Source organism: Eptesicus fuscus, chromosome 18, assembly GCF_027574615.1.
Source record: "Eptesicus fuscus isolate TK198812 chromosome 18, DD_ASM_mEF_20220401, whole genome shotgun sequence".
NCBI classification, from domain to species: domain Eukaryota; kingdom Metazoa; phylum Chordata; class Mammalia; order Chiroptera; family Vespertilionidae; genus Eptesicus; species Eptesicus fuscus.
In genome coordinates this window covers 26,641,159-26,665,852 of record NC_072490.1, presented here as the reverse complement: position 1 = coordinate 26,665,852, position 24,694 = coordinate 26,641,159, and the positions used below count along the sequence as shown (strand labels likewise).

Here is a 24,694-nt window from a genome sequence, read left to right as displayed (position 1 = left end):
TCCTCCCAAAGAAGGCACCTCTCCTATTTACCAACCCGATCCTTACTCCAGTCTCTTCCTGCCTTCTGAAGGACACTGCTCTTAATGTCATCCCTATCCCTGCTCTACTATCTGGTCTTTCCCCTCTCTTAACTCTTGTTCTTCACCTGATATATATTGAGGCAGGAGGAAATAAATGAGCAACCTTCCACTAAATTCTTAGAGTGGCCTACAAAACCCCTCCATCCCTCATTGCCTCTCTGACCTTATTTCATAGGACTCGCCCCTTTGCCTGCTTGTTCTGTCATGCCAACCTCCTCGCTGTTTTTGAACGTACCAGGTGCACGTCCTACCGAGGGCTTCTCCTATTTATAATTCTATCTGCTGGAATTTGCTTCTTCCCTCACCTGCTTCAAGTCTTTGTCCAGTCACCACCTTCTCACTGAGGCAGTCCCTTACTTCCTTATTTAAAATGCACCCCTGCCTATATTCCAATTCACTTTCCATGTGCTAATGTACCATATCAGTTGTCTATTGCCTCTTGCCCTGTATTAGAATATAGACTCCATCAGAGCAGCTACTTTTGTTTGCTTCTGCACTGATATATCCCAAGTGCCTGGGATAGTGTCTGGCACATCGTAAGTCAATATTTTTATTTAATAAATAATCCTACTTTTCCTTCTGATTATTACCCCATTTTACTTGCCCTGGTTGCTGTACTTCATTAAAAAAATTTTTTTTTATTAGAGTTGACATGCAGTATTATATTAGTTTCAGGTGTACAGCATAGTGGTTAGACATTTATATAACTTAGAGGCGATCCCCCTGATAAGTCTAGTACCCACCAGACACTAGACATAGTTATTACAGTACTAGAGGCCCGGTGCACAAAATTCATGCACGGGTAGGGTCCCTAGGCCTGGCTGGCAATCAGGGCCAATCTGCAGGGCAACTGGTGGGGCGATCGGGAGGCCCCTGCTGGCACTCACCTTGGCTGGCCTGGCACCGCCCACTTGCCAGCCCCGCCCCCTGGCACCACTGCTGGGGGTAGCTCCAGCGTTGAGTGTCTGCCCCCTGGTGGTCAGCACGCATCATAGTGACCAGTTGTTCTGCCCATTGTTCTGCTGGTCAGTCGATTTGCATATTGGGCTTTTATTATATAGGATTATTGACTGAGGAAGGACTCAACAAAGGAACAATAGTGCCTGCCTATACCTCAGTCTTAGAGAGTGCTGCCCCTCCAGCCCTCACCCTGAAGCTAGACAATTCATTTCCTCCCTGTGTGCCCCTTTGCTGGAGCTTAGGGCGAGTGTTTATGAGTAAGTCTGTGCTCATGCCCTGTAAGAGGGTCAAAAGCAGCCCTTGGTCTCATTTCCATTCAGGTCCCTGCTGATTTTCACAGCCAGGTGTTGTGGGGACTCCTCTTCCTGGCACTGGTGCTCCAGCTTTGGCAGCCCACTGTGGGGCCCAGATCCCTGGCTCCTCAGGGGTGACCCCTGCTGTTGAGATACAGTTCCTTATTCTTAACCTCCACACGTGGGTGTGGGACAGCCCATTTTGTGTCTCCACCCCTCCGACCAGTCTTGACCTGGCTTCTTATATCATTAGCTATAAGAATTCTGCTCAGCTAATCTTCAGTTGGTTCTCAAGAGTGATTGTTCTATAATTTAGCTGTAATTTTGGTGTGTTGTTTGAGGGGGCAAGCACAGTGTTTACTGACTCCACCATCTTGACTGGAAGTCAATGCTATACTTTAATGACTAGTCTATAATTGCAGCCTCCATATTTAGCAATTGCATAATACATTTAATCCATCTAGATGACATCCTATATAATAATAGACAAATATGCAAATTGACCATACCTCCGACACACCCACAAGCCACGCCCACCACCCAATCAGAGCGAGTATGCAAATTAACCCAAACCAAGATGGCTACAGCCACAGAGAGCAAGGTTCCCTAGGTAACAGAGGAAGCCAAGCTTTCTGCCAGCCATTGCAGGCCTAAGCCTCCACTCAAGCTACAAAGTTTCAATTATAGAAGGTAAACAAATTCAAACAAATGGCAGCAGAATGGAGCTTGAGAGAGCAGGCCAGGGTTGCTGCTGGCAACAGGGGAAGCAAAGCTTTCTGCACACCCTGGCCAGGCCCACCCGCTTAAGGCAACAAAGTTTCAATTATAAGCCCAACACAAATGGATTCGGGCCTCGGAGGGAGCCCCAGGCTTGGCTCTGCTCCAGGCCACAAAGTTTCAGTTGTAGAAGGAAAATAAATTCCAGATACCAGGGCCTCCGCTTGCGTTGCCAGGGGCGTGGCCGGCCTGCAAACCACCACAGGCCCCTAGCTCAGGCCGCCCCATGCCCCAAGGGAACCCCACCTTGATCAGGGACACTCTTCAGGGCAAACCAGCTGGCCCCCACACCTGTACCAGGCCTCTATCCTATCTAATAAAAGAGTACTATGCAGATTTATCATCACTGCAACACACAATATAGCTGCCCCCATGTGGTCAAAGATCCTGCCCCCATGTGGACACAAGATGGCCACCACAAGATGGCCAGCAGGAGAGGGCAGTTGGGAGGCACCCGGCCTGCAAGGGAGGGCAGTTGAGAGGGATCAGGCTTGCAAGGGAGGGCAGTTGAGAGGGATCAGGCCTGCAAGGAAGGGCAGTTGGAGGTGATCAACCCTGTAGGAGAGGGCAGTTAGGGGTGACCAGGCCAGCAGAGGAGGGAAGTTGGGGGCAAACAGGCTGGCATGGGAGTGATTAGGGGGTGATCAGGCTGGCAGGCAGAAGCAGTTAGGGGCAATTAGGAAGGCAAGCAGGCAAGCAGTTGGGAGCCAGCAGTCCTGGATTATGAGAGGGATGTCCGACTGCCCGTTTAGGCCCGATCCCTAAACGGGCAGTCGGACATCCTTTGAGGGGTCCGAGATTGGAGAGGGTACAGGCTGGGCTGAGGGACAACCCCCCTCCGTGCATGAATTTCATGCACCGGGCCTCTAGTGTGTATATAATACTGATCTGTGGGCTTTTGATTTTGCTATTACTTTTATCTAGACTACTCCTCCCACTTCACTGTAGTCCCCTAACTCCTATTTAGGGTTCAGATTCAGGTCTGACCTTAACATTACTTAATCCAGGAAGCCTTTCTTAACCCTTCTAGGTTAGTTCAGATTACATTCTCTACTCCAATAATACTATTCATGCATTGTTAGTACTTACTAAAATACTAGTGTCCTGGTGCACAAAATTCGTGCACGGGAAGTGGGGTGTCCCTCAGCCCGGCCTGCACCCTCTCCAATCTAGGACCTCTCGGGGGATGTCCGACTGCCAGTTTAGGCCCGATCCCTCTCGCAATCCAACACTGCTGGCTCCTAACTGTTCATCTGCCTACCTGCCTGATTGTCCCAACCACTCTGCCTGCCAGCCTGCTTGCCCCCAACTGCCCCCACCGCCAGCCTTATCGCCCCCAACTGCCCCCCCATGCTGACCTACTTACCCCCAACTTTCCCCCCTGCTGGCCTGATCGCCCCCCACTGCCTCCCCATGCTGGCCTGCTTGCCCCCAACTGCCCTCTGCACTGGCCTGATCACCCCCAACTGCCCTCCCCTCCTGGCCTGATCGCCCCTAACTGTCTCTGCCTCAGCCCAGCCACCATGACTTTGTCCAGAAGGTCTCCCAGTCTAATTAGCATATTACCCTTTTATTAGTATAGATAGAGGCCTGGTGCATGGGTGGGGGCCGGCTGGTCTGCCCTGAAGAGGGTCTCCTTGGCGGGGGGGCTGGCCTGGGCAAGGGGCCTGGGGCAGTTTGCAGGCCGGCCACACCCCCATCAGGGTGGTGGTCCCTGCTGGGGGCGCATGGCCAGCCTGGGCGAGGGGCTGAGGGCCATTTGCAGGCTGGCCACGCCCACATCGGGGTGAGGGTCCCCTTGGAGTGGAGTAGGCCTGGGCAAGGGGCTGATGGTTGTTTGCAGGCTGGCCATGCCCCCATCGGGGTGAGGGTTCCCGCTGGGAGGCGTGGCTGGCCTGGGCTAGGGGCCATTTGGGAGTGGTTTACAGGCCGGCCAAGCCTCCGGCTTTGTCCAGAAGGATGTCCAGAAGGTCTCTGGAAGGTCTCCCAGTCTAATTAGCATATTACTTTTTTATTAGTATAGATTCTCCCATAGTAATCTTGTATCCTGCTATATCCTCAACATTTAGGTGTGTGCCTTATTCATAATACCAGTTTACAGAATAATTATTAAATACATGAATGAATCAGTGAATCAGTGTGTAAGTAATTTGCTGTCCACAACCTACAAGTTTAGCAATGGATCTGGAATTTTGGATACACATCTTCAGTCTTAGATTAGTTCTATTTTTATCATACTTTTTCTTATACATCTTAGTTATTTTTTGTGGATTACCATAATTTGCCTTACCATTTCAACTATTATAGGACTTTTAGAATGTTTCCAATATTTTGCTTTTACAAATGATGTTACAGAGAGCATATTTATAGATGTTGTGAGAAACTGAACTTAATCTAATCTTATTTGAAATATTGAAGAATGTGACTCAGTAACTATCCTTTTTTTCTTTTTACACAAAAGATAGCATTCTTCTATTCTACTGTAGAATAATCCTAGAAAGCTAATTGCATAGAAAGCTTCCTCATTCTTTTTGGAAGTGTTCCATTATGTGGACATTCCACAGTATCTTACCTAATAAAAGAGAAACATGCAAATTAACCATCACTCTGCTACACCCACAGCCAATCAGAGTGAGTATGCAAATTAACCCAACAAAGATGGAGGTTGATTTGCATATGAAGGTGCGGAGCTGCTAGGAGGGGCGTGACGCCTGCTATGAGGGGAAGTGGGGCAGCGGAGGGAGCTACAGGAGCGCTGCTGCAGCCAGAAGTGAGGACTTGCTGGCTCCTGGGCGGGCCAGGAGCAGGGACGTGCCAGCTCCCATGCGGCTGGGAGTGAAGCCAGGGGAAGGAAGGCCTATTCTTGCACAAGAATAGTAGGATACTATTTAAATACTAGAGGCCCGTTGCACAATATTCGTGCAACGGGCCTCTAGTATTTAAATAGTCTCCTACTGAGGGATACTGATTCATGCCCAATTATTTGCAAATGCAAACAATACTACTGCAATGAATGATCTAATGCATCAGTCATTTTGTTCAGGAATAGCTATATCTGTAGCCAAAACCCAGAATTTTAATTGATGAATCAAACACTAAATGAATCTGTAATTTTGATGGATATTGCCAAATTATACTCCATAGAGATAGTATTACTTTGTATTCTCACCAATCATGTATGGAAGTGTCTATTTCCCTAAAACCTCGACAAGAGAATGTTATACTTGACTTCCACTTTGCTTCTTTCTAAATGACTTCTAACAGTTTAGAATTCCTCTCTCCCATGCCCTTGCCAGCCATGTGTGAAATATTTCCCAAAAATTGGTGGGGTTTTTTTTGCTTTTTAACTTTGTTTTTGTTTTTTAATGTGTAATAATTTATATAGATAAGCCAATTTACCTTTTTCTTTTATTTCATTTATCATTTTTAAGGTTTAAAATTTCTTTTCCATCCAGAGGTTTCTTTAAAAAATTATATTTTCTTCTAGTTTCTTATGGCTTATTAAAATTTTTTAAAAATTTTTTCAATTCTGCTTTATTTGGAATTGATTTTGATCCTATGGTATTCTGTAACTACAACAGCAATAGTAGCTGCAGCACATAACATTTATTAAATACGTATTAGATATAAACCTTCCTAGATGTATAGTAAGTGAATTTCAGAGTGCTTCCCGCATTAAAAACACACATACTTTTAGAGAACACATAAGATTGCTTTTTCAAAAAACTGTATGATTGTATGATAAACATTATTTTTAACAAGTGGGAATTTCATTGTAAAATGGTACTTAATTCATAATGGTTTTTTATTCCAATTTTGATTAAGTTAAGTATTAGTTTTAAAGCTAAGACCAAATGAAGTTTAAGTATTTCACCTCAGAAATTCAATGTTAGTAGAAGAAATAACTTTGAGACTTTGCAGATGGCTACCTGTGCTTCATATTATATAACTGTTTAAATCACTTTCTCTTAAAAAATAATGTTTTTATTGATTTTTAGAGAGAGATAGGGAGAAGGATAGAGAGATAGAAACATTGATGAGAGAGAAACATCATAGCTGAAACCGGTTTGGCTCAGTGGATAAAGCGTCGGTCTGCGGACTGAAAGGTCCCAGGTTCGATTCCGGTCAAGGGCATGTACATTGGTTACGGGCACATCCCCGGTGGGGGGTGTGCAGGAGGCAGCTAGTCGATGTCTCTCTCTCATCGATGTTTCTAGCTCTCTAGCCCTCTCACTTCCTCTCTGTGAAAAATCAATAAAATATATTAAAAAAAAAAAAAAAGAAACATAATAGATCCCCATTGGGGATCGAGCTGCAATCCGGGCATGTGCCCTAAGAATTGAACCATGACCTCCTGGTTCATAGGTCGACACTCAATCACTAGCCACACCAGCCGGGCGCTTTCTTTATTGTTACAGACCACATCCATACCAGCGGTCATGTTTCTTCCCCACCTGTCATCTTTCATTGTGTTAGGGAATGACTTCGTTTAATAACCATGTGGTTTGTAAGAGTCTAAGAAATTAAAATTCATCAGCAAATATCATGGAGATGTCATTTTTCAGCCTGACTTAATTCTGGCACTTGAACAGTCTTGAAATACCACAGAGTTTGGATTCAAAACAAAAATATTTTACCAATGCCATCTATTTTCATTAATGAAGGTGTATGACAGGAGATATATTTAAATGTTTCTGGTCTACTCAGATTTCCTCTAATATATTTCATTTTTGACATCTGGTATCCTGTTCATTAACGAAAATAATATAAAAGAGCAAAACTCTCTTTAGAAGAAGGACATTTTAGCTGCTATACTTGCCAAATTCTGTGTGTAGCTAAGATGAGATGATATATTTGTGAGGGTTTTTTTCTATTTTATGAGACATCAAGGTTAAATAAAAATATTTCAAAATTTACAACCTATGCATTCACCCATACTTCCTTATTTAATGACCCCCAAAAAAGAGCCAATTCAGAGGTTTTATTTTTTAAATCTGAATTGTTTTAGATTAGGGAGAATCAAAGAATTATTTACCTCTTTTGTTGTTAATCCTCACCCAAGGATAATTTTTTTCATTGATTTTTTTTAGAGTGGAGGGAGGGAGAGAGAGAGAAACATGGATGTGAGAGAGACACATCGATAGGTTGCCTCCCACACATTCCAAAGTACTGTGTTTCCTTGACTAGGAACCAAACTTATGACCCTTTAGTGCACAGGCTAATGCTCTAACCACTGAGCAAAGCCAGCCAGAGTATGTTGTTTACCTTTTATATATATACTAGAGGCCCAGTGCACAACATTCTACACTTGCGGGGGGGGGGGGGGCAGCCCAGCTTGCACCCTTTCGCAGTCTGGGAGCCCTTGGGGGATGTCCGACTGTCGGCTTAGGCCCACTCCCTGGGGAGCCGGCCTAAGCCTCAATCAGACAGCCTTAGCGCTACCATGGAGGCAGGCCTCTGTGCTCACCAGCCATCAGCCCGGCTTGTGGCTGAGCAGTGATCCCCCTGTGGGAGTGCACTCACCTCTAGGGGGCAGCTCCTGCATTGAGCGTCAGCCCCCTAGTGGTCAGTGTGCATCATAGCGACTGGTCGTTCCGCTGTTCGGTAGATTTGCATATTGCCCTTTTATTATATAGGACTAGAGGCCCAGTGCATAATTTTTTTAAAATTTTTAATTATTTTTTTTGTTGTTAATCCTCACCCAAGGATATTTTTCCAATGATTATTAAGGAAAGTAGAAGAAAGAGGGAAAGACAGAGAGGAACATCAGTGTGAGAGAAACACATCAATTGGTTGTCTCCTACAGGAGCCCTGACCAGGGCCTGGGCCCTGGGAGAAGCCTGCAACTGAGGTATGGGCCCTTGACCGGAATTGAACCCGGGACCTTTGGTCCGCAGGCCGAGGCTCTATCCACTGAGCCAAACCAGCTAGGGCATTTTTATTGATTTTTAGAGAGAGAGAAAGGGAGAAGGATAGAGAGATAAAAACATCAATGAGAGAGAAACATCATTGATCAGCTGCCTCCTGCTTACCTGCTACTGGGGTTCAAGCCACAACCCAGGCATGTACCCTGACTGGGAATTGAACCAATGACCTCTTGGTTCCTTAGTCAACACTTAACCCCTGAGCCTGAGCCACACTGCCCAGGCTACCTTATTTTTTAGTTTCTTCAAAATTTATTGGGCACTTACACAAAGTTATAGTAACAGTTTTTTATGATAGAAAGAGCAAGGCAAGAAATGTTATTGGGAAATATTAGAGAAAACTACATATATTCTGAATATTAGGAAAATGGGGCTTTCGACTAAGGTTTAAGAGAGTTAGAAGATTTTACTTTTGAAGGATTTAGCTTCTGGCTATCTAGATTAAGATCCATGAAACATTAAAAGATTTATCCAAAATGTTCTTGATTACCAAGATAGAAATTGAGAAAGAAAAGATCTCTAATGAAAATGAAGCCCAAGTCATACCATTATGTCCTAATCTGATTACAGTGTGGTATTTAATGGCCAACTTAATTTTTTTTTTTTTTTAAATGTCTCAAGTTAATTAAAAGGCTTCTCCTTTACTTCCTAGTCACGATTTGAATTACATGTGTGAACATATGATTGCATGTTCTGCCAAGTCATGGGCTTCAAGATCAAAATCAGTCTAAGGTGCTTCCTTATGCCACTCCCAGCCCGTGAGTGAACAGTCATGTTCTAGGCACGCCACCTTCTTTCCCTTTGTTCCCTTTCCTGGATGGAAGTTCTTTTTAGTGGGTTTTAAAAAATCAGTTGAAGTGTTTAATAAGGCAGAGTGTGCATGAAGGATTTCTGGAGTTGTGTATTATCGCATGGAAGAAGCGGGGAAATGCCCCACCCTGCGTAGGAAATGGGTCCTCCAGGGCCATGTTAGATGTTCTAATTAAGAGGAGATTAGGAAAGAGAAAAAAGAACATACTGCAGTTTACTCAGCAAGTTTCTGTCTCCTTCTCCTAATTGGGATCTACAGATTTGTTTACAAGATGGTAGGCTAGTGTTTAAACATTATTATTATTAAATTAGAAGTGGCAACGAATCAGAATCTAGCTAAGAGCATCCGCTTCCCATCCCTCATCACCCCAATTGCCTACCCCAGAGAAAACTCTTCTAAGGTTTCTGGTTTTAGTTCTCTGGTTTCTGCTATAATTTTAAGTAAAATGTGTTTTTTTTTTCTCTCTCTCTCCCAGTTTATTCATTTTAGATACTATCCATTGACTCTCCAATGTGAATCATGACAATTTCACTCATTTGTATTATAACTCTCTGCCCTTTCCTAATATATATATTACTAGCGTTCCCGTTGCAGGAAAAATCCTGCAATAGGGTCTCCTGCTGCACTCTACCCCGCCCTGCCTGCTCTCCTCCCTTGTCCCCCACCCCGCGTTCTCCGCCAGCCTCCCCGCTTTTCTAACTTCTCCGCCAGCCCGCTCTCCTCCCTTCTCCCCCGGCCCGCCTTCTCTGCCAGCCCACCTGCTTTTCCCTTCTCCCCTGGCCCCGCTTCCGCTCCTCCCTTCTCCCCTGGCCCACCTTCTCCAGCAGCCCGCCTGCTTTTCCCTTCTCCCCGGCCCCGCCTCTGCTCTTCCCTTCTCCCCCGGCCCTGCCTCCGCTCCTCCCTTCTCCCCCGGCCCCACCTCCGCTCCTCCCTTCTCCTCCCCCCGGCTTGCTTGCTTCTCTGCAGCTTTGCTCCCTTCTGCAGCTCTTGGCTTCTTTCTACGCTGTCTTGATATGCAAATTAGCCACCATCTTTGTTGGGGTAATTTGCATATTCATCCTGATTGGCTGGTGGGTATGGCTTGGCTGGTGGGCGTGGCTTGGGCGTAGCGAAGGTGCGGTCAATTTGCATATTTGTCTATTATTCGATAGGATTGTTTCAAATTTTTTGTTACTTTTTAAATGTTAAATGATCTATAAATCTTTCCTCTGCACCCTCATTGGACAGCATCTCTCCAGGCTTCACTATAACATGAGGCTATGAGTGCACTGACCCCTTTCTCTACCTTTATCCCTTCCTTCTGTATTGTACCTAGTATCAGCTACAGCTGCTACTTTTACATTGTCAGAAATAGCATTTATGTTCTTTCTTGCAACCACAGTCATAGTTGACCACAGGATGACTCTAAACTTTGAAACCAACACATAGCACTTGCCTTATAGGACTATGTTAATATAGGGTATCCCAAAAATGTATACACACTTTGAATGATTATAAAGTCTGTGTTTATTAGCACATAGTTCATTTTCACAATTTAAAAGAATCTACAGAAATGAATAATTTTTTTGTCAGTACCTGTTTTCAAATTGATGACAGTTCTAGGCAATGCTGATAATGCAAAGCAAAGGAATTGCAACTATCAAGAATCATTTTGTTTGGTATTTGTGTGCCCTTGATTCATCAACTATTGCCAGTTTTGTACCGTAAACTTTAACTTTTATGTATCCCCATAAAAGAGTCTAGTAGATAAATTTTCTCTTTTCAAAGCTTAGTCTGGCTTCACCCATTATTTCAAACCAGTTAAACCTGAAAGGAAGTGAAAATTAGGTGAGTTATCAGCTGTTAAAGTGTATACACATTATTTCTGATACCATAATTATAAAGGCAGTGTTTGTATTTAACTGCATTTTCAAACTTCCAGTAACATTTTAGGATGAATTTTCTTTGTTCAAAGTTTAGTCTGGCTGAAAAGAAGGGAACATCAGTTGAGCGATATCAACTGTTAAAGTGTGTGTTCATGTTTTGGGACACCCTGTGTTGTTCAGTGCTGGTCCAAGTAGTCTGATAGGTTGCGTGTCCTTCTCTGAGGCAATGTAATATCACCTTGGCCATTCTAAGGAGCATCGAGGTCAATTAGAATAGCTTTCCTTACACTTTATATTACTTAAGTTCATGCCATATTGCAGTTGGTTTTATATTTGAATCATGGTTCACTTGTATATTTAAAAAGTATTTTTGAGTTTCTCATTGCCATTTTTCTTGCACTGCATTATTTTCTGGGACCAGGTTCTTCAACTAACTGGTGAAAATGAAATGTACTTTTTTGAAAATAGGTTCCTTTAGGGAATTGCCCCAGACCTCTGAACTGTAATAAAAATTTGCATTAAAATGAGAGAAGCTACATTTCAAATTTCTAACCCTTACATACATAAATACTAACATAGGCTTGCCGAAGGTGGAATCAGAGCCTCATACATGTGGAGGGCTCCCAGCAGACCCTCTTCAGCTGCTCCACAGTATGGCTAGGGCCAAGGGCGGAGTCTGGGACAGGTGCTGAGACCCTCACTCAAGTAGATTCCCCCTCGTCCAACTCTCTTGCTGGGGAAATGAGGTTGTTTTCTCAGCCACTGGTTGGGGAGTAAATATAGAGCTTTAACACTTCCTTGTCCATATGTCAGAAAACAGGAGGAAATCACTGGCAGGGTTTCACAGCCTTCCTGGCTGGCTGCAGTCTGAAGTGGTGTGAACGGGAGCACTTGTCATCTTGCTGAAGGGCTGCAGCTGTTTCGTGGCTTCTGGGTACTTCTGTACACAGTTTTCATCGGTGGAGTCCATTCTTGGCCTGCCAAGTCATTTTTCTTGAGTTGACGTACAGTTTAGTACATAAGCATTCTTTTTTTTTTTTTTTAATCAAGGATTTTTCCTTTGTTTTGTTGTTGTTTGTGGGGTTTTTTTTGTTTTGTTTGATTTTTGTTTTTGCCAGGGATAAACTTGGAAGGATTAGTACTTTTAGGATACAATGTCAGACTAAAAAATTCTTTTTTGATGTATTCTGCTTATTTTCCCCTTGGTTTTAGGAGCTGGGAATCCAAAGTGCAAAATTGCAATTGTTTTGGGAAGAACTAAAAATGCCACAGCTGCAAGGTAATAAAACAATTGTGACTGAAATCTATGTAGGAATACAAGTCAGTCTTCCTCTCTATCCATATAATTGACTTAAAATGCACCATTTGGGCTCATAAATCGTAACAAAATATATTATGATATTAAATGTCACCCATTTGTGTTTCACTATTTTTTTGCTTAAAGATATATATAGGACATATTTTAGGAAGTGTTGCTGTACATTCTTCACTGTGGCAATTCCTGTATTAAAAATGTTGCTACTTCTCAAAGCTTTTTGGGTCAGATTATAAGACATAAAAATTTTCAGAACTGTCTGTAAGTAATTAAGTGATATTTAGGTCAAACTCTTGAAATGTTTAACACTGTATATCAATTCCCATTGTTGAGCAATGAGAAGCCTCAATTAAATAACTTTTACTATTGTTCCAGATCCCAGCCTGCATCCGACTCTGCTGCATATATTATTTTTACACCCCATTTTAGACATCATTACTTAAGTGATTATATGATAGCAACAACAAAAATGACAATTGTAATTCCACCTAACATCTGTTTTATTTTTCCACTTCACAGACGTCTAACATCTTTTTCTTTTGATCAGACACAAACAACACAGCATGATCCTTGTTCCTCTCAACACACCTGGAGTAGAAGTCATAAGGCCTTTGTCAGTTTTTGGCTACATGGGTAAGTGCTCCATCAACATGGCTATGATGGAAGACTGGAGTGTGTAGTTAGACTGAAGGGAATAGATCGCATTTTAATGTAGGACATGTGTTCTTAGAAATCTTTTGGCCGTAACAACTGTCTTAATATAAATGCCAACAAATAAAAAGAGAGAGGTGGTGCATTTTGTTTACTTTTGGGAAAGGGCGTATGCAAGGAACAACTCTGACTGCCAGTCTTCTGTCATCCAGGAGAATGGACCAATGTAAAATATACCTAGAAAAATTAAATCTAGGCAATCCACAATAAAATTTACTTTTAGCTTTCTTAATCATTCTATAAGAGCTGTTAGTAATGAGTTTTGACTGAATTGAATGCAAAACTTTTCCTCCCTTCTGTCTTTGCATGGAATTTCTAAGAAGCAAGGATACCTTTTTTTAATATATATTTTTATTGATTTCAGAGAGAAGGAGAGGGAGAGAGGGATAGAAATATCAATGATGAAAGAGAATCATTGACTAGCTGCCTCCTGCACGCCCCACACTGGGGATTGAGCTGCAACCTGGGCATGTGCCCTGACTGGGAATAGAACCGTGACCTCCTGGTTCATAGGTTGACACTCAACCACTGAGCCATGCTGTCTGGGCAGCAAGGATACTTTCATTACCTGCCACCCACATCAGGCTCATGTCGTGGTTTCCTTGCTGCTCAGGTCATTCACTCAGCAAGTATCTGTTCTTAGTGCTTAGTGTACATTAGTGAAAACAAGCGAGTGCTCTCTCATAGAGCTTACATGCTTCAGGGAGGAGACAAAGACTAACTGCAAACATGTAAGTAAGTACATTAGGTAGCATGGTGATTATACAGCAGTTGATAATGCTATGAAAAGGTTTATTGAATTTCCGGTTCTGTGGTGACACTGGCTTTCTCTTTGTTGTTGTGCAATGAAAATGTTCAAGTTTTGCTCTAGCTGGTATGGCTCAGTGGACAGAGCATCGGCCTGTGGACTGAAGGGTCCTGGGTTTGATTCCGGTCAGGGGCACATGCCCAGGTTGTGGCCTCGATCCCTGGTGGGGGGCATGCAGGAGGCAGCCAATCAATGATTCTCATCATTGATATTTCTCTCTCTCTTTTCCTCTCTGAAATCAATAAAAACATATATTTTTTAAAAGTTCAAGTTTCACAGAACATCTGACATGATCACCCTCTGTGGGATGCAGCTATAGAATGCACCCACAGATTAAGCGTTGGTGAGATGGGGATGAATAAGCTCATCGGAGCAAGTTGTGCATAGGAAGTTAGGTTGCAGACCAACAGCCTGAAAGACTCCCACAATGGGTTCATAGTATCGACTGGCTGCAAATACCCTCCAGTGCAGAGCCTATGTTAGAATTTTCAGTATGAGAAATCCACCAGCACTTCTCCAACTCCCTATGCCCAAGGCCAAAAGAAACAGTGTGGAGAAGATTGATTACTAACCTCGCTCTGACAGGAAAAGGGTGTGGGGTTAGCATGAGATTATCTCCAGAACTGGGCAGGAGGAGCAGTGCTGTAAAGACAAGTGTGAATGTGTTCCCGGTCTCAGTGACAGCCAGCATTTTCAAGAGGTGACACATTGTGAATAAGCCTACACTGCGAAAAACATTCCTAAAGGCTCAGCCTGCTTCATCTCCAGTGCTGAGCCAGCTCTGTCCCTCTGAGCAGCCTCTTTGCATTTTTGGGCGTTGGTTTCTACAATGATAAGAAGAAACTTAAATTACATTGCTCATTTTCAATTTTTGAATTATTAGAACCTTTTTTTTCCCCCCAAGCAAAATTTTATTCGGAAGCCCATATAGAAAAAAATTCAAAGCAGCAGCAATAATAAAATAGTCTGATTGGAGCTGTGGAGCCATCTTCTCCCTTTTAAAAATATATTTTTATTGATTTCTGGGAGGAAGGGAGAGACAGACAGAAACACCAAAGATGAGAGAGAATCATTGATCGGCTGCAGCCTGCATGCCCCCTATTAGGGATCGAGCCCACAAACCAGGCAAGTGCCCTGACCAGGAATGGAACCGTGACCTCATAAGTCGGTGTTCAACCACTAGGCAATACTGGCCAGGCCCATCTTCCCTTTTAATAGTTCTACAACTTCAGAGAATGAGTTCAAAAGCCCTGGGTCAAATTTATTTTTGAAAACTCTTCTAACTTGAAAATTTGATGAGTTTTCTAGGGTATGGGATGCTAGGGGCTGGCTCAGGGCTCAGATCTACCTAGGAATGTCTGTGACATATGAGGCTTTTAAATCCTACTGTCTAAGTAATTATACTTCAGATTAATTATATGGAACTATCTTTTTGTTAACTCATTTTGCTCTTTAAAGTTTTATTTTCTATTTGATAGATTATTTTCATGGAGGACATTTTGAGATCCATTTTAATCAAGTTCGAGTTCCTGCCACCAATTTAATACTAGGTGAGAAAAGTTTGCAAAAATGATTCTACTGTACTGTGTATTAAAATATTTCTAGGCCTAAATATGGAAAAGATATGAAGTCTGCCTTTAGATACTCTCCCTCTTACTCCATTTACAAGGGAATATTATTCCACTTTGTGGATTTTCTTACATGGAATAATGTTTTATTAAAGTGTTTGATTGTGGTTTTGTATCACATCCATTGAAAACATAGTTAAACAATTACAGAATTCAGAGCCACACGCTTTTTCCTAAAACATGATCTTCAGGCCTCTGTTTAAGAAAACCTCAGTACTCTGAATTCAACTCTTACAGACATGTTAGAAGCATAAATAACCTTGAACACTGTGTGCCTGGAATGACTCCGCCCTCTTGTTTACTGGAATCCTACCCCACCTTCAGAGAATCGCCAATGGCACCTCTTCCAGGAAGGCTTAGTGCTCCTCACCCCATCCACTCTGCAAGACCCAGGACTGCCAGGCCGAGGTTCCAGTCTCTTCCTCCTCCATACCCCGAATTCCTACCAGCCTTGTCTCCTCTTCTGGACTCTAAACTCCTAGTGGCTAATCTTCCTTTGTAACATCGTGGCACTAATAAATAGCTTATGCATAGTATGTACTCAAGAGGTAGTTCTTAAATTTGATCAATGTTTAATGATGGCGATTTAAAAACAGAGAAATCCCAAGTTCTGTAAATGTATAATGAACCTAATTACAGAACTGACTTTTTTCCTACCAGAATGTCATTTATATTGAAGGGCAGCTCATCATTTTCTCAGGATTTGTGTAACTAACACAATGAATGGGCTGCAGCTACTTTCCTCTTCGTGTTTCTTTCTCACAGGTGAAGGAAGGGGATTTGAAATTGCCCAAGGCCGCCTTGGGCCTGGCAGAATCCACCACTGTATGCGAACTGTAGGTTTGGCTGAGCGAGCTCTGCAGATCATGTGTGAACGGGCAACACAAAGGGTGGCCTTTAAGAAGAAACTGCATTCACATGTAAGGATAATTATTTACTATTTCAATTTGTTACAGCCCAATGCACTACTTTAACCTTGAACCAAACCAGCATTTGGTCAGAGAGAAATTTCCTCTACATAAAACAAGGTGATTCTTTCCCCCCAAGTACATTTATGTCTGTATTTAAATATAGTCTGCTGAGAGAGATCTCTCTTTGTGCAAGATTAAATAACTCCTAAAGTGCTTCAGCACGGAGAGTGGACAATCCTTCAGCTTTCTCAGACTCTCGTTCTCTAGAGAATCTGGTACATTATACTGTCTGTGGACATGTGAGGGCTGTCATAGGAGGAGGGACTGCTTTGCTTTTGGCTTTCTGGAAGAATTAGTATAGATAAGTGTAAAGATAGAGGAAAACAGCCTAAAATTCAGTGAGAGGAGAGAGATTTTAAAATGGAATAGATGCTTCAGGAGGAAGTGAGTTCCCTGTCACTGGGAAATGTAAGCAGACATGGATGTTCATGATTTTTAAAAAATTCTCTCTATAAATGACATACTACCGAGTCTGCTGTTTACAAAGCACAATCAAAATTAGAGAACATTTATCATAAGAGAAGGTATCATTTCAGACTCCTTGAAAACCTTTTTTTTTTTTTTAAGTATATGTTTTTATTGATTTGAGAGAGGAAGGGAGAGGGAGAGATAGAAACATCAATGATGAAAGAGAATCATTGATCGGCTGCCTCCTGCATACCCCGCACTGGGGATTGAGCCACAACCCAGGCATGTGCCATAGACCGGAATCGAACCTGGGACCCTTCAGTCTGCAGGCCGATGCTCTATCCACTGAGCCAAACCAACGAGGGCTGAATAACTTTTTAAGGCAAGTGGGATATCCAAATCATCCCCAGAAAGCCCTTCTAACTTTTAAGAAGACAAAATTATCAAATATTTAATACTTAAAATTGCTGACATGTTAATATTAGGTCAAACTTGTGATAGAATTTTACTTGTGCTTGTTGGACAAATGTATTTTAGGACATTGGTTTCTTTGTAAAGTAAATTTCTGACCATCTTATGAAATGTTGCAATATATTTTTCACTTTAAATTTCTCTGTAGGCTATGTTTGCGTTTTGTGAAATATTTTCAGCGTATCTATGTTTAGTCATAGCATTGTTCTTTTGGAAAAATACAGCCTGCTTTGTGGCACACACGTAGGAATCATTCATGGGGAACCCCTTTAGTACATGGCCGGGGCAAGGGTTTGGAGGTAAGAAGGTGTGAATTTGGGGGCCATGGATGCAATTCCACACTGCTGCTGGCGTGGTAGCAACAGAGCTGCTCCAGGCATCAGCTATCACTTCTTACGCTTTCTCCCTCCAGGATTGCATCCAACGCCTGGAGCAGGGAGAAGGGAGGACACAGAAAGGCTGGGGGATAGCATCTTGAATACACACAAGCACTCTGCTCAGTTGCTGCTTTCTCATGAGAGATGTCTCAATACTGCACTAAAGGGGAATTTCCCTCCTGCTCTTTAAAGTTAATGTATCAAGTAGGACAAGCCTGGGCTTTTCCGAAGTATGACTTCCTGGGAACTTCTTGCATTTGACACGAAGAAAATGATGTGGCAGAAGTAAGAGAGATGTGTACACATATCATCAACAAAAATCCGGGCCAGCCTTTTTTTTCTAATTTGTGAAAGTAACATTCCTTTTCCCTGAATTTGGAGACTCCTTCCAGCTGCCTTCTTAATATTCCAGGCGCTAAAGCTAGCAGTTCTATATCAAAGTTCTGCCTTAATAACTAATCTGGCAATTCCGTAGAGCACTCCGTTTCTACCCACTGAATCCTTTTCAGCAAATCCAGGGTCTGTAGAGACCCAGCTGCACACACTCCTTTGTCCCGAAGCTAGGCAGCCAATGCCTCTGGGATCTGTCTGTGAAGTTAGGATCCCGTTTCACACCATCAAAAAGGATACTCACCGCTGGTGGCTCATTTGAAGTTGTCAATTCAGAGCCTTGTTCCAGCCTCTAGGGCAGAGCCATCTAATAGAAATACATTGTGTCACAAATGCAATGTAAAATTTTCTAGTTGCTACTTTTTTAAAGTATAAAGAAATAGATGAAATTGATTTTAATAATTCTATTTAACCTAATATATCTAAAGTGTTATTTCTTTTTTACTTTAAATCATTTATATTTTTCAATTACTGGTGACATACAATATTGTATTAGTTTCAGGTGTACAACCCAGTGATTAGACAGTATATAACTTAATGATCATTTTGATAAATCTCATACCCATCTGACACCATAATTATTGACTATATTCCCTATGCTGTACTTCACATCCCTGTGACTGTTTTATAACTACCAATTTGTATTTTTTAATCTCTTCACCTTTTCCACCCACTCCCCCAACTTTCCTCGAATTTGGCAATCATCAAAATATTCTCTATCTATGAGTCTTTCTATTCTGCTTTTTTTTTAGATTCCACATATAAATGAAATCATATGGTAATTATCTTTCTGTATGACTTATTTCACTTAGTATAATACCCTCTAGGTCCATCATGTTGTCACAAATGGTAGGATTTCATTATTTTATGGCTAATATTCCATTTCATTTATGCACCGCATCTTCTTTATCCATTCATCTACTGATGGACACTTAGATTGCTTTCATAACTTGGCTATTGTAAATACAATTTTTAAAAAATGAACATAGATGTGCATATATCTTAATTCGTTTTTTGGATTTCTTCAGATAAATACCCAGAAGTAGGATTGCTGGGTCATGGCAATTTTATTTTTAGTTGAAAAACCTCCATAGTTTTCCATAGTGGTTGCACCAATTTGCAATCCAAAGTACAGTGCACAAGAAGTCTCTTTTCTCACTTTCTCACCAACACTTGTTTGTCGATTTATTGATAACCATTCTGACAGGCATAAGGTGATATTTCATTTTGGTTTTGATTTGCATTTCCTTTATTAGTGATGTTGGGCATCTTTGCATATGTCTATTGGTCATCTGTATGCCCTCTTTGGAGAAGTGTCTATTCAGGTCCTCTGCCCCTTTTATAATTAGATTTATTTTTATGTTGAGCTGTATGAGTTCTTTGTATAGTTTGGAGCAAATATCTTCTCCCTTCAGCAGGTTGCCTTTTTTTGTTTTGTTGGATTCTTTTGTGGTACAAAAGCTTTCAGCAATTTGATGTAGACCCATTTGTTTATTTTTGCCTTTGTCTTTGTCTCCAGGGGACATACCCCAAAAATATTGCTAACATCAGTATCAGAGAGTTTACTACCTGTGTTTTTTTATAGGGGTTTTATGGTTTCAGGACTTACACTTAAGTCTTTAATCCATTTGAGTTTATTTTTATATATAGTTTAAGAAAGTGGTCTAATTTCATTTTCTTGTATCTGTCCAGTTTTCCCAACACCATTTATTGAAGAGACTGACTTTACCCCATTGTATATTCTTGCCTCCTTCGTTGTAGATTGACCATATATGCATGGATTTATATCTGGGCTATTTATTCTGTTCCATTAATCTATATGTCTGTTTTTATGCCAATATCACGCTATTTTGATTATTATAGCCGTGTAGTGTAGTTTGATATCAGGTAGCATGATACCTCCAACTTTATTCTTCTTTCTCAAGATTCTTTGGCTACTTGGGGTCTTTTGTGGTTCTTATAAATTCTAGGATTATTTGTTCTAGTTCTGTGAAAAATTTCATTAGTATTTTGATAGGGATTGCATTGAATCTGTACATTGCTTTAACAATATTAATTCTTCCAATCAATGAGCATGGAATTGCCTTCCATTTACTTGGCATTTCTAAGTTACTGGCTTCTTCAGCCCCAAATCTGAGATACATGAGGCAAAAAAGAAAACCCAGGGAAGTCACCACCAAGTGGTTCTTTTAGTCTGAAGTCCCTAGCACAGTGATGGCGAACCTCTGACATGCGTGTCAGTGCCATTTCTGATGACACGCGGCCGCATGCCGAGGATGAAACATTTATGTTATTTAAACTATAAATATCGGGAAATAATGTTTTTTCCTCGAAGTGACACACTACCTGAGTTATGCTCAGTTTTTTGGCGAAGTTTGAAACACCAAGCTCAAAAGGTTGCCCATCACTGCCCTAGCAGGTCTGCCTTCTTCTCTAGGCCTTTCAGAGTCCTCTTAAGTTTGTTATAGATAATGCCCCAGGTTTTTAGTTGTACTTAGCAAGAGCAACAGGGTAAAGTACAACTATGCCATTTTCCTGGAAGTACCATTTTCCCAGTCTGTGTCGGTTCTCTATTAACACACAATGCAGAGCTCTCTGGGAAAGGCTGGACTGGAGAGGGCCCTGGAGCTAAGGCTAAAGTGGAATCTCCTTCACTCTAGATCTGGGCCTTGGGCCCCACACAGTCAGGCATGTGTCCAAAGCATATAAATTTAACAACTTAGATGAATTAGACTAATTCCTCAAAAGCCACAACTGCCAAAATCGAGAAAGGTAAAATAGACAATCTGTATGGTTCTACAACTAATAAAGAAGTTGTATCAAATGAGTAAGACAATCTGTATGGTTCTACAACTAATAAAGAAGTTGTATCAAATGAGTAAACTGTATATATTCTGAAAATATAGAGTAAGGCTTGGGAACAGCCCTTGGACTGGTCTAGTGTTTTCGCCAAACTACTAGGGTGTATTACATGTGACATGAGATACCAGCTTATCTCCTCCTTTTGCTGCCCTCGGCTCCCCTGCAGGAGGTTGTGGCTCACTGGATTGCTGAAAGCCGCATCGCCATTGAAGAGATCCGCTTGTTGACCCTGAAAGCCGCCCACACCATTGACACTGTGGGCAACACTGGCGCCATAAAGCAGGTGAGGCCCCTTGTACCAACCACCATCTGTTAAGCCTGCTCTAGATCCTCCCTCCCACTGGGCACTGCAGGATGTGTGGTGCCTTGATGGCATTCAGAAGCTTCCCTGTGATTTTGGTTTAAAGATTATAGATGTATGGCACTTGCTTTAGGGAAGGATTTTCAGGATGCAATGTATCTTCAGCATTCTTTTGTTTTGTTGTTTGTTAATTCTCATCCAAGGATATTTTTCCATTAACTTTTAGAAAGAGTGGGAGGGGAAGAAATACCAATGTGAGAAGAGACATCAGTTGGTTGCCCTCTGCATGTATCTAGAGTCTAGATTCTAGACCAAGACTGGGGATCGAGCATGCAACCAATGTACATGTCCGTGACCAGAATCCAACCTGGGATCCTTCAGTCTGTGGGCCGTTGCTCAATCCATGCAGCCAAACTGACTAGGGTTCTTCAGCATTCTTTACATACAGAAACAGGAAGCAGGAAACCCTAGACTTTATACTGGCTTGGAACTGTATGCACTATCTCCCTTTCTGCTAGCTTTGTGGCCTTGGGCATAGTATCTAACCTTTCTGCCTGGGCCTAGGTTCTGGTGAAGTGTGGCCAAAATGATATAAAATGTACTGCACTATGTATATGTTTCATAAAACATCTTAACCCTTCCTTCTTATATTTCTGGCTTATCCGAAATAAGGACATGATCACTTATTTCTAAAAGCCAATAAAGTTGCTAAGAGAAACAGATTATTGAAAACTCTTGAACTTATTTTATGATCCCTAAGGTGATAAATGTAATTTATCAGCTGCCCGAAATTCTTCCTGAAACAAGGCAAAGTATAAATAAATAGTGTGAGCCGGAAGAGATACCTCTTTCAGAAGGTCGTATTGACTGAAATACTGCTGCAGTACAGCGGACTTCTCTGTTGGCTTTCATCAGATCCTGTGTTAGTGGTGAACGCCTGTGGAAAAGTTCCCTTGTTATTTCACAAAGAAAATACTGAGCATATCAAATTATGCCACATGGTGTATTGTCAAAGAAAAGGACATTCTTTTTGTATCTTGCTTTTGTAGATTGCAATGATTAAAGTGGCCGCCCCTCGGGCCGTCTGCAAAATTATTGACCGGGCCATCCAAGTGTGTGGAGGTGCAGGTGTTTCCCAGGATTTCCCTCTGGCTAACATGTGAGTAGGTGCTATTTCATAACCATTTGCATTTGATAGGCTAGGAGTTAAAAATCTATAGCTGCCCTGACACTGTTTAAGAAGAAAATAAAGATACTAACTTACTTTATAATTGAATGCTAAATGAAGTACTAGTTCTAGACAGACTGCATGGGAGGTCAGTACCAAAAAAAGAGTTGCTCTTATGATTACAACTAGAGGACTGATGCACGGAATTTGTGCAAGAGTAGGCCTTCCTTCCCCTGGCTGCCAGCACCGGCTTCTCTCTGGCACCCGGAACCCGGGCTTTGGCTTCATCCAGAAGGATGTCCAGTCTAATTAGCATATTATGCTTTTACTAGAAGCAGGGGGTTGTCCCTCAGCCCAGCCTGTACCCTCTCCAATCTGGGACATCCCTCTCACAATCCAGGACTGCTGGCTCCCAACTGCTTGCCTGCCTGCCTTCCTGATTGCCCCTAACTGCTTCTGCCTGCCAGCCTAATCACCCCCTAACCACTCCGCTGCCAGCCTGGTTGCCCCCAACTTCCCTCCTCTGCCAGCCTGGTCACCCCTAACTGCCCTCTCCTGCAGGGTTGATCACCCCCAACTGCCCTCCTCTACCGGCCTGGTCACCCCTAACTGCCCTCCCTTGCAGGCCGGGTGCCTACCAACTGCCCTCTCCTGCTGGCCATGTTGTGTCCACATGGGGGCAGCTATATTGTGTGTTGCAGTGATGATCAATCTGTACATTACTTTTTTATTAGATAAGACAGAGGCCTGGTGCACAGGTGGGGGCCAGCTGGTTTGCCCTGAAAGGTGTCCCAGATCAGGGTGGGGTTCCCTTGGGGCGGCCTGAGCGAGGGGCCTGTGGTGGTTTGCAGGCTGGCCACGCCCCCTGGCAACCCAAGCAGAGGCCCTGGTACCTGGAATTTATTTTCCTTCTACAACTGAAACTTTGTAGCCTGGAGCGGAGCCAAGCCTGCTGCTCCCTCCAGGGCGGCAGCCATTTCTGTGACAGTTAATTCACCTTCTACAATTGAAACTTTGTACCCTTAAGCGGGTGAGCCCAGCCAGGGTGTGCGGAAAGCTTTGCTTCCACTGTTGCCACCGGCAACCCTGGCCTGCTCTCTCAAGCTCCATTCTGCCGCCATTTGTTTGAATTTGTTAACCTGCTATAATTGAAACTTTGTAGCTTGAGTGGAGGCTTAGGCCTGCAACGGCTATGGAAAGCTTGGCTTGCTCTCTGTGGCTGCAGCCATCTTGGATGGGGTTAATTTGCATACTCGCCCTGATTGGCTGGTGGGTGTGGATTATGTAGTGGAGTAATGGTTAATTTGCATATTACCATTTTATTAGAGAGGATTATTATAGACTAGAAGCCTGACGCATGAAATTCGTGCAAGAGTAGGCCCTTGTGGCTGCCTCGATCCCGCAGCTGCAGTCCTGGCTTCGTCAAGACAGCCATTCAGTTGATTTGCATATTACACTTTTATTATTATAGATGACCAATTCACTCAATTACGTTAACTTTTACACTGGGGTTCATTCTGAACCAGGAAAAAGAGGAGGGGCAAGCAACAAGGCCAAAGGGAGCCCAGAGCCAGGCTTAGGTATAGACCTAGGATGGCTTATCACCTCCACAGGGAGGTCTCGGTCCACTTTGCAGCAGTACCTGCCAGTGACCATCTCCTGTTGATTCTGGTTGCTAGGAGTCAGGAAGGAATGGATACTCACCTCCACTGCCACCACCTCTCGCACAGGAGCAGTGCCCCATCAAGTTCTGACCTTAAGAAAGAACTAAATATACAGTATTATATACTTATGCTTGTAGCTTACCTAAGAGATCTCTCAATGCTAGCAAATTCTAATAACCTGCAGCAAACAGAGACTGAGATTAAGCCCATTGCACTGGACCATGTCCCAAGGAAAGAACTTAAAATGGCATTTCGGAAGTCCTCGGGCTGTGCTCTTTTTCTTATCACTGCCTTGGCCAGACTTTCAAAATTAATAGTTTTGGCTTAAAATCAGACGACTGGTGTGAAAGCATCATGTTCCTCTCTGATAACTCCTGCCATCCCTGTTTTTTGTTTTTCCAGGTATGTCCTCACGAGAACTTTGCGCTTAGCAGATGGACCAGATGAAGTCCACCTCTCAGCAATAGCAAAATTGGAGCTTACAGACCAAGCCAGAAGCCTGAGGGCCAAGGTGTAAGGAGGCGAGACCCTCTCATCTCACCTCTAACAATGGCCTGTGCTCCAGAATTTGAATCACATTCTGTTTTTGTAGCAGTTTGAGCACAAAGTAATTACTCATTTTTAGTAAAGATTTGAGGATCTATTGTAAAGATTTGAGGATCTATTTTGATCAGTGGGTTTAATCAAGGGTCACACAAGATTAAGTTAAATAAGAAATTCTAAAATGGTTATTCAGTCTAATACCTGTTTACTAATTGAGTGTTTAAATACTAAATGTTAAAGAGATAATGAAATAAATTGGAGAGCTAAAGCATATTTTTACTCTTTGATTCTCAGGAGCTGCTCCACTTAAATAAATATTCAAAGAATATTACTTCATAAAAAACATGGTGGGATCTCCTTTTTAAC

At 42.5% G+C, this 24,694-nt stretch overlaps 1 protein-coding gene across 1 annotated transcript in view; it reads left to right on the top strand.

Moving 5' to 3' along the window:
- Nucleotides 1-24,437, top strand: part of ACAD11 (acyl-CoA dehydrogenase family member 11) — a 69,198-nt gene extending 44,761 nt beyond the window's left edge. The window contains exons 14-20 of the mRNA XM_054708019.1: nt 11,924-11,990; nt 12,574-12,659; nt 15,024-15,095; nt 15,939-16,093; nt 20,819-20,935; nt 22,003-22,112; nt 24,188-24,437. Coding sequence (XP_054563994.1) covers nt 11,924-11,990; nt 12,574-12,659; nt 15,024-15,095; nt 15,939-16,093; nt 20,819-20,935; nt 22,003-22,112; nt 24,188-24,302 — 722 coding nt within the window. The 3' untranslated portion in view covers nt 24,303-24,437. The remainder of the gene's footprint in view (nt 1-11,923; nt 11,991-12,573; nt 12,660-15,023; nt 15,096-15,938; nt 16,094-20,818; nt 20,936-22,002; nt 22,113-24,187) is intronic.
- Nucleotides 24,438-24,694: the final 257 nt, after the last annotated feature.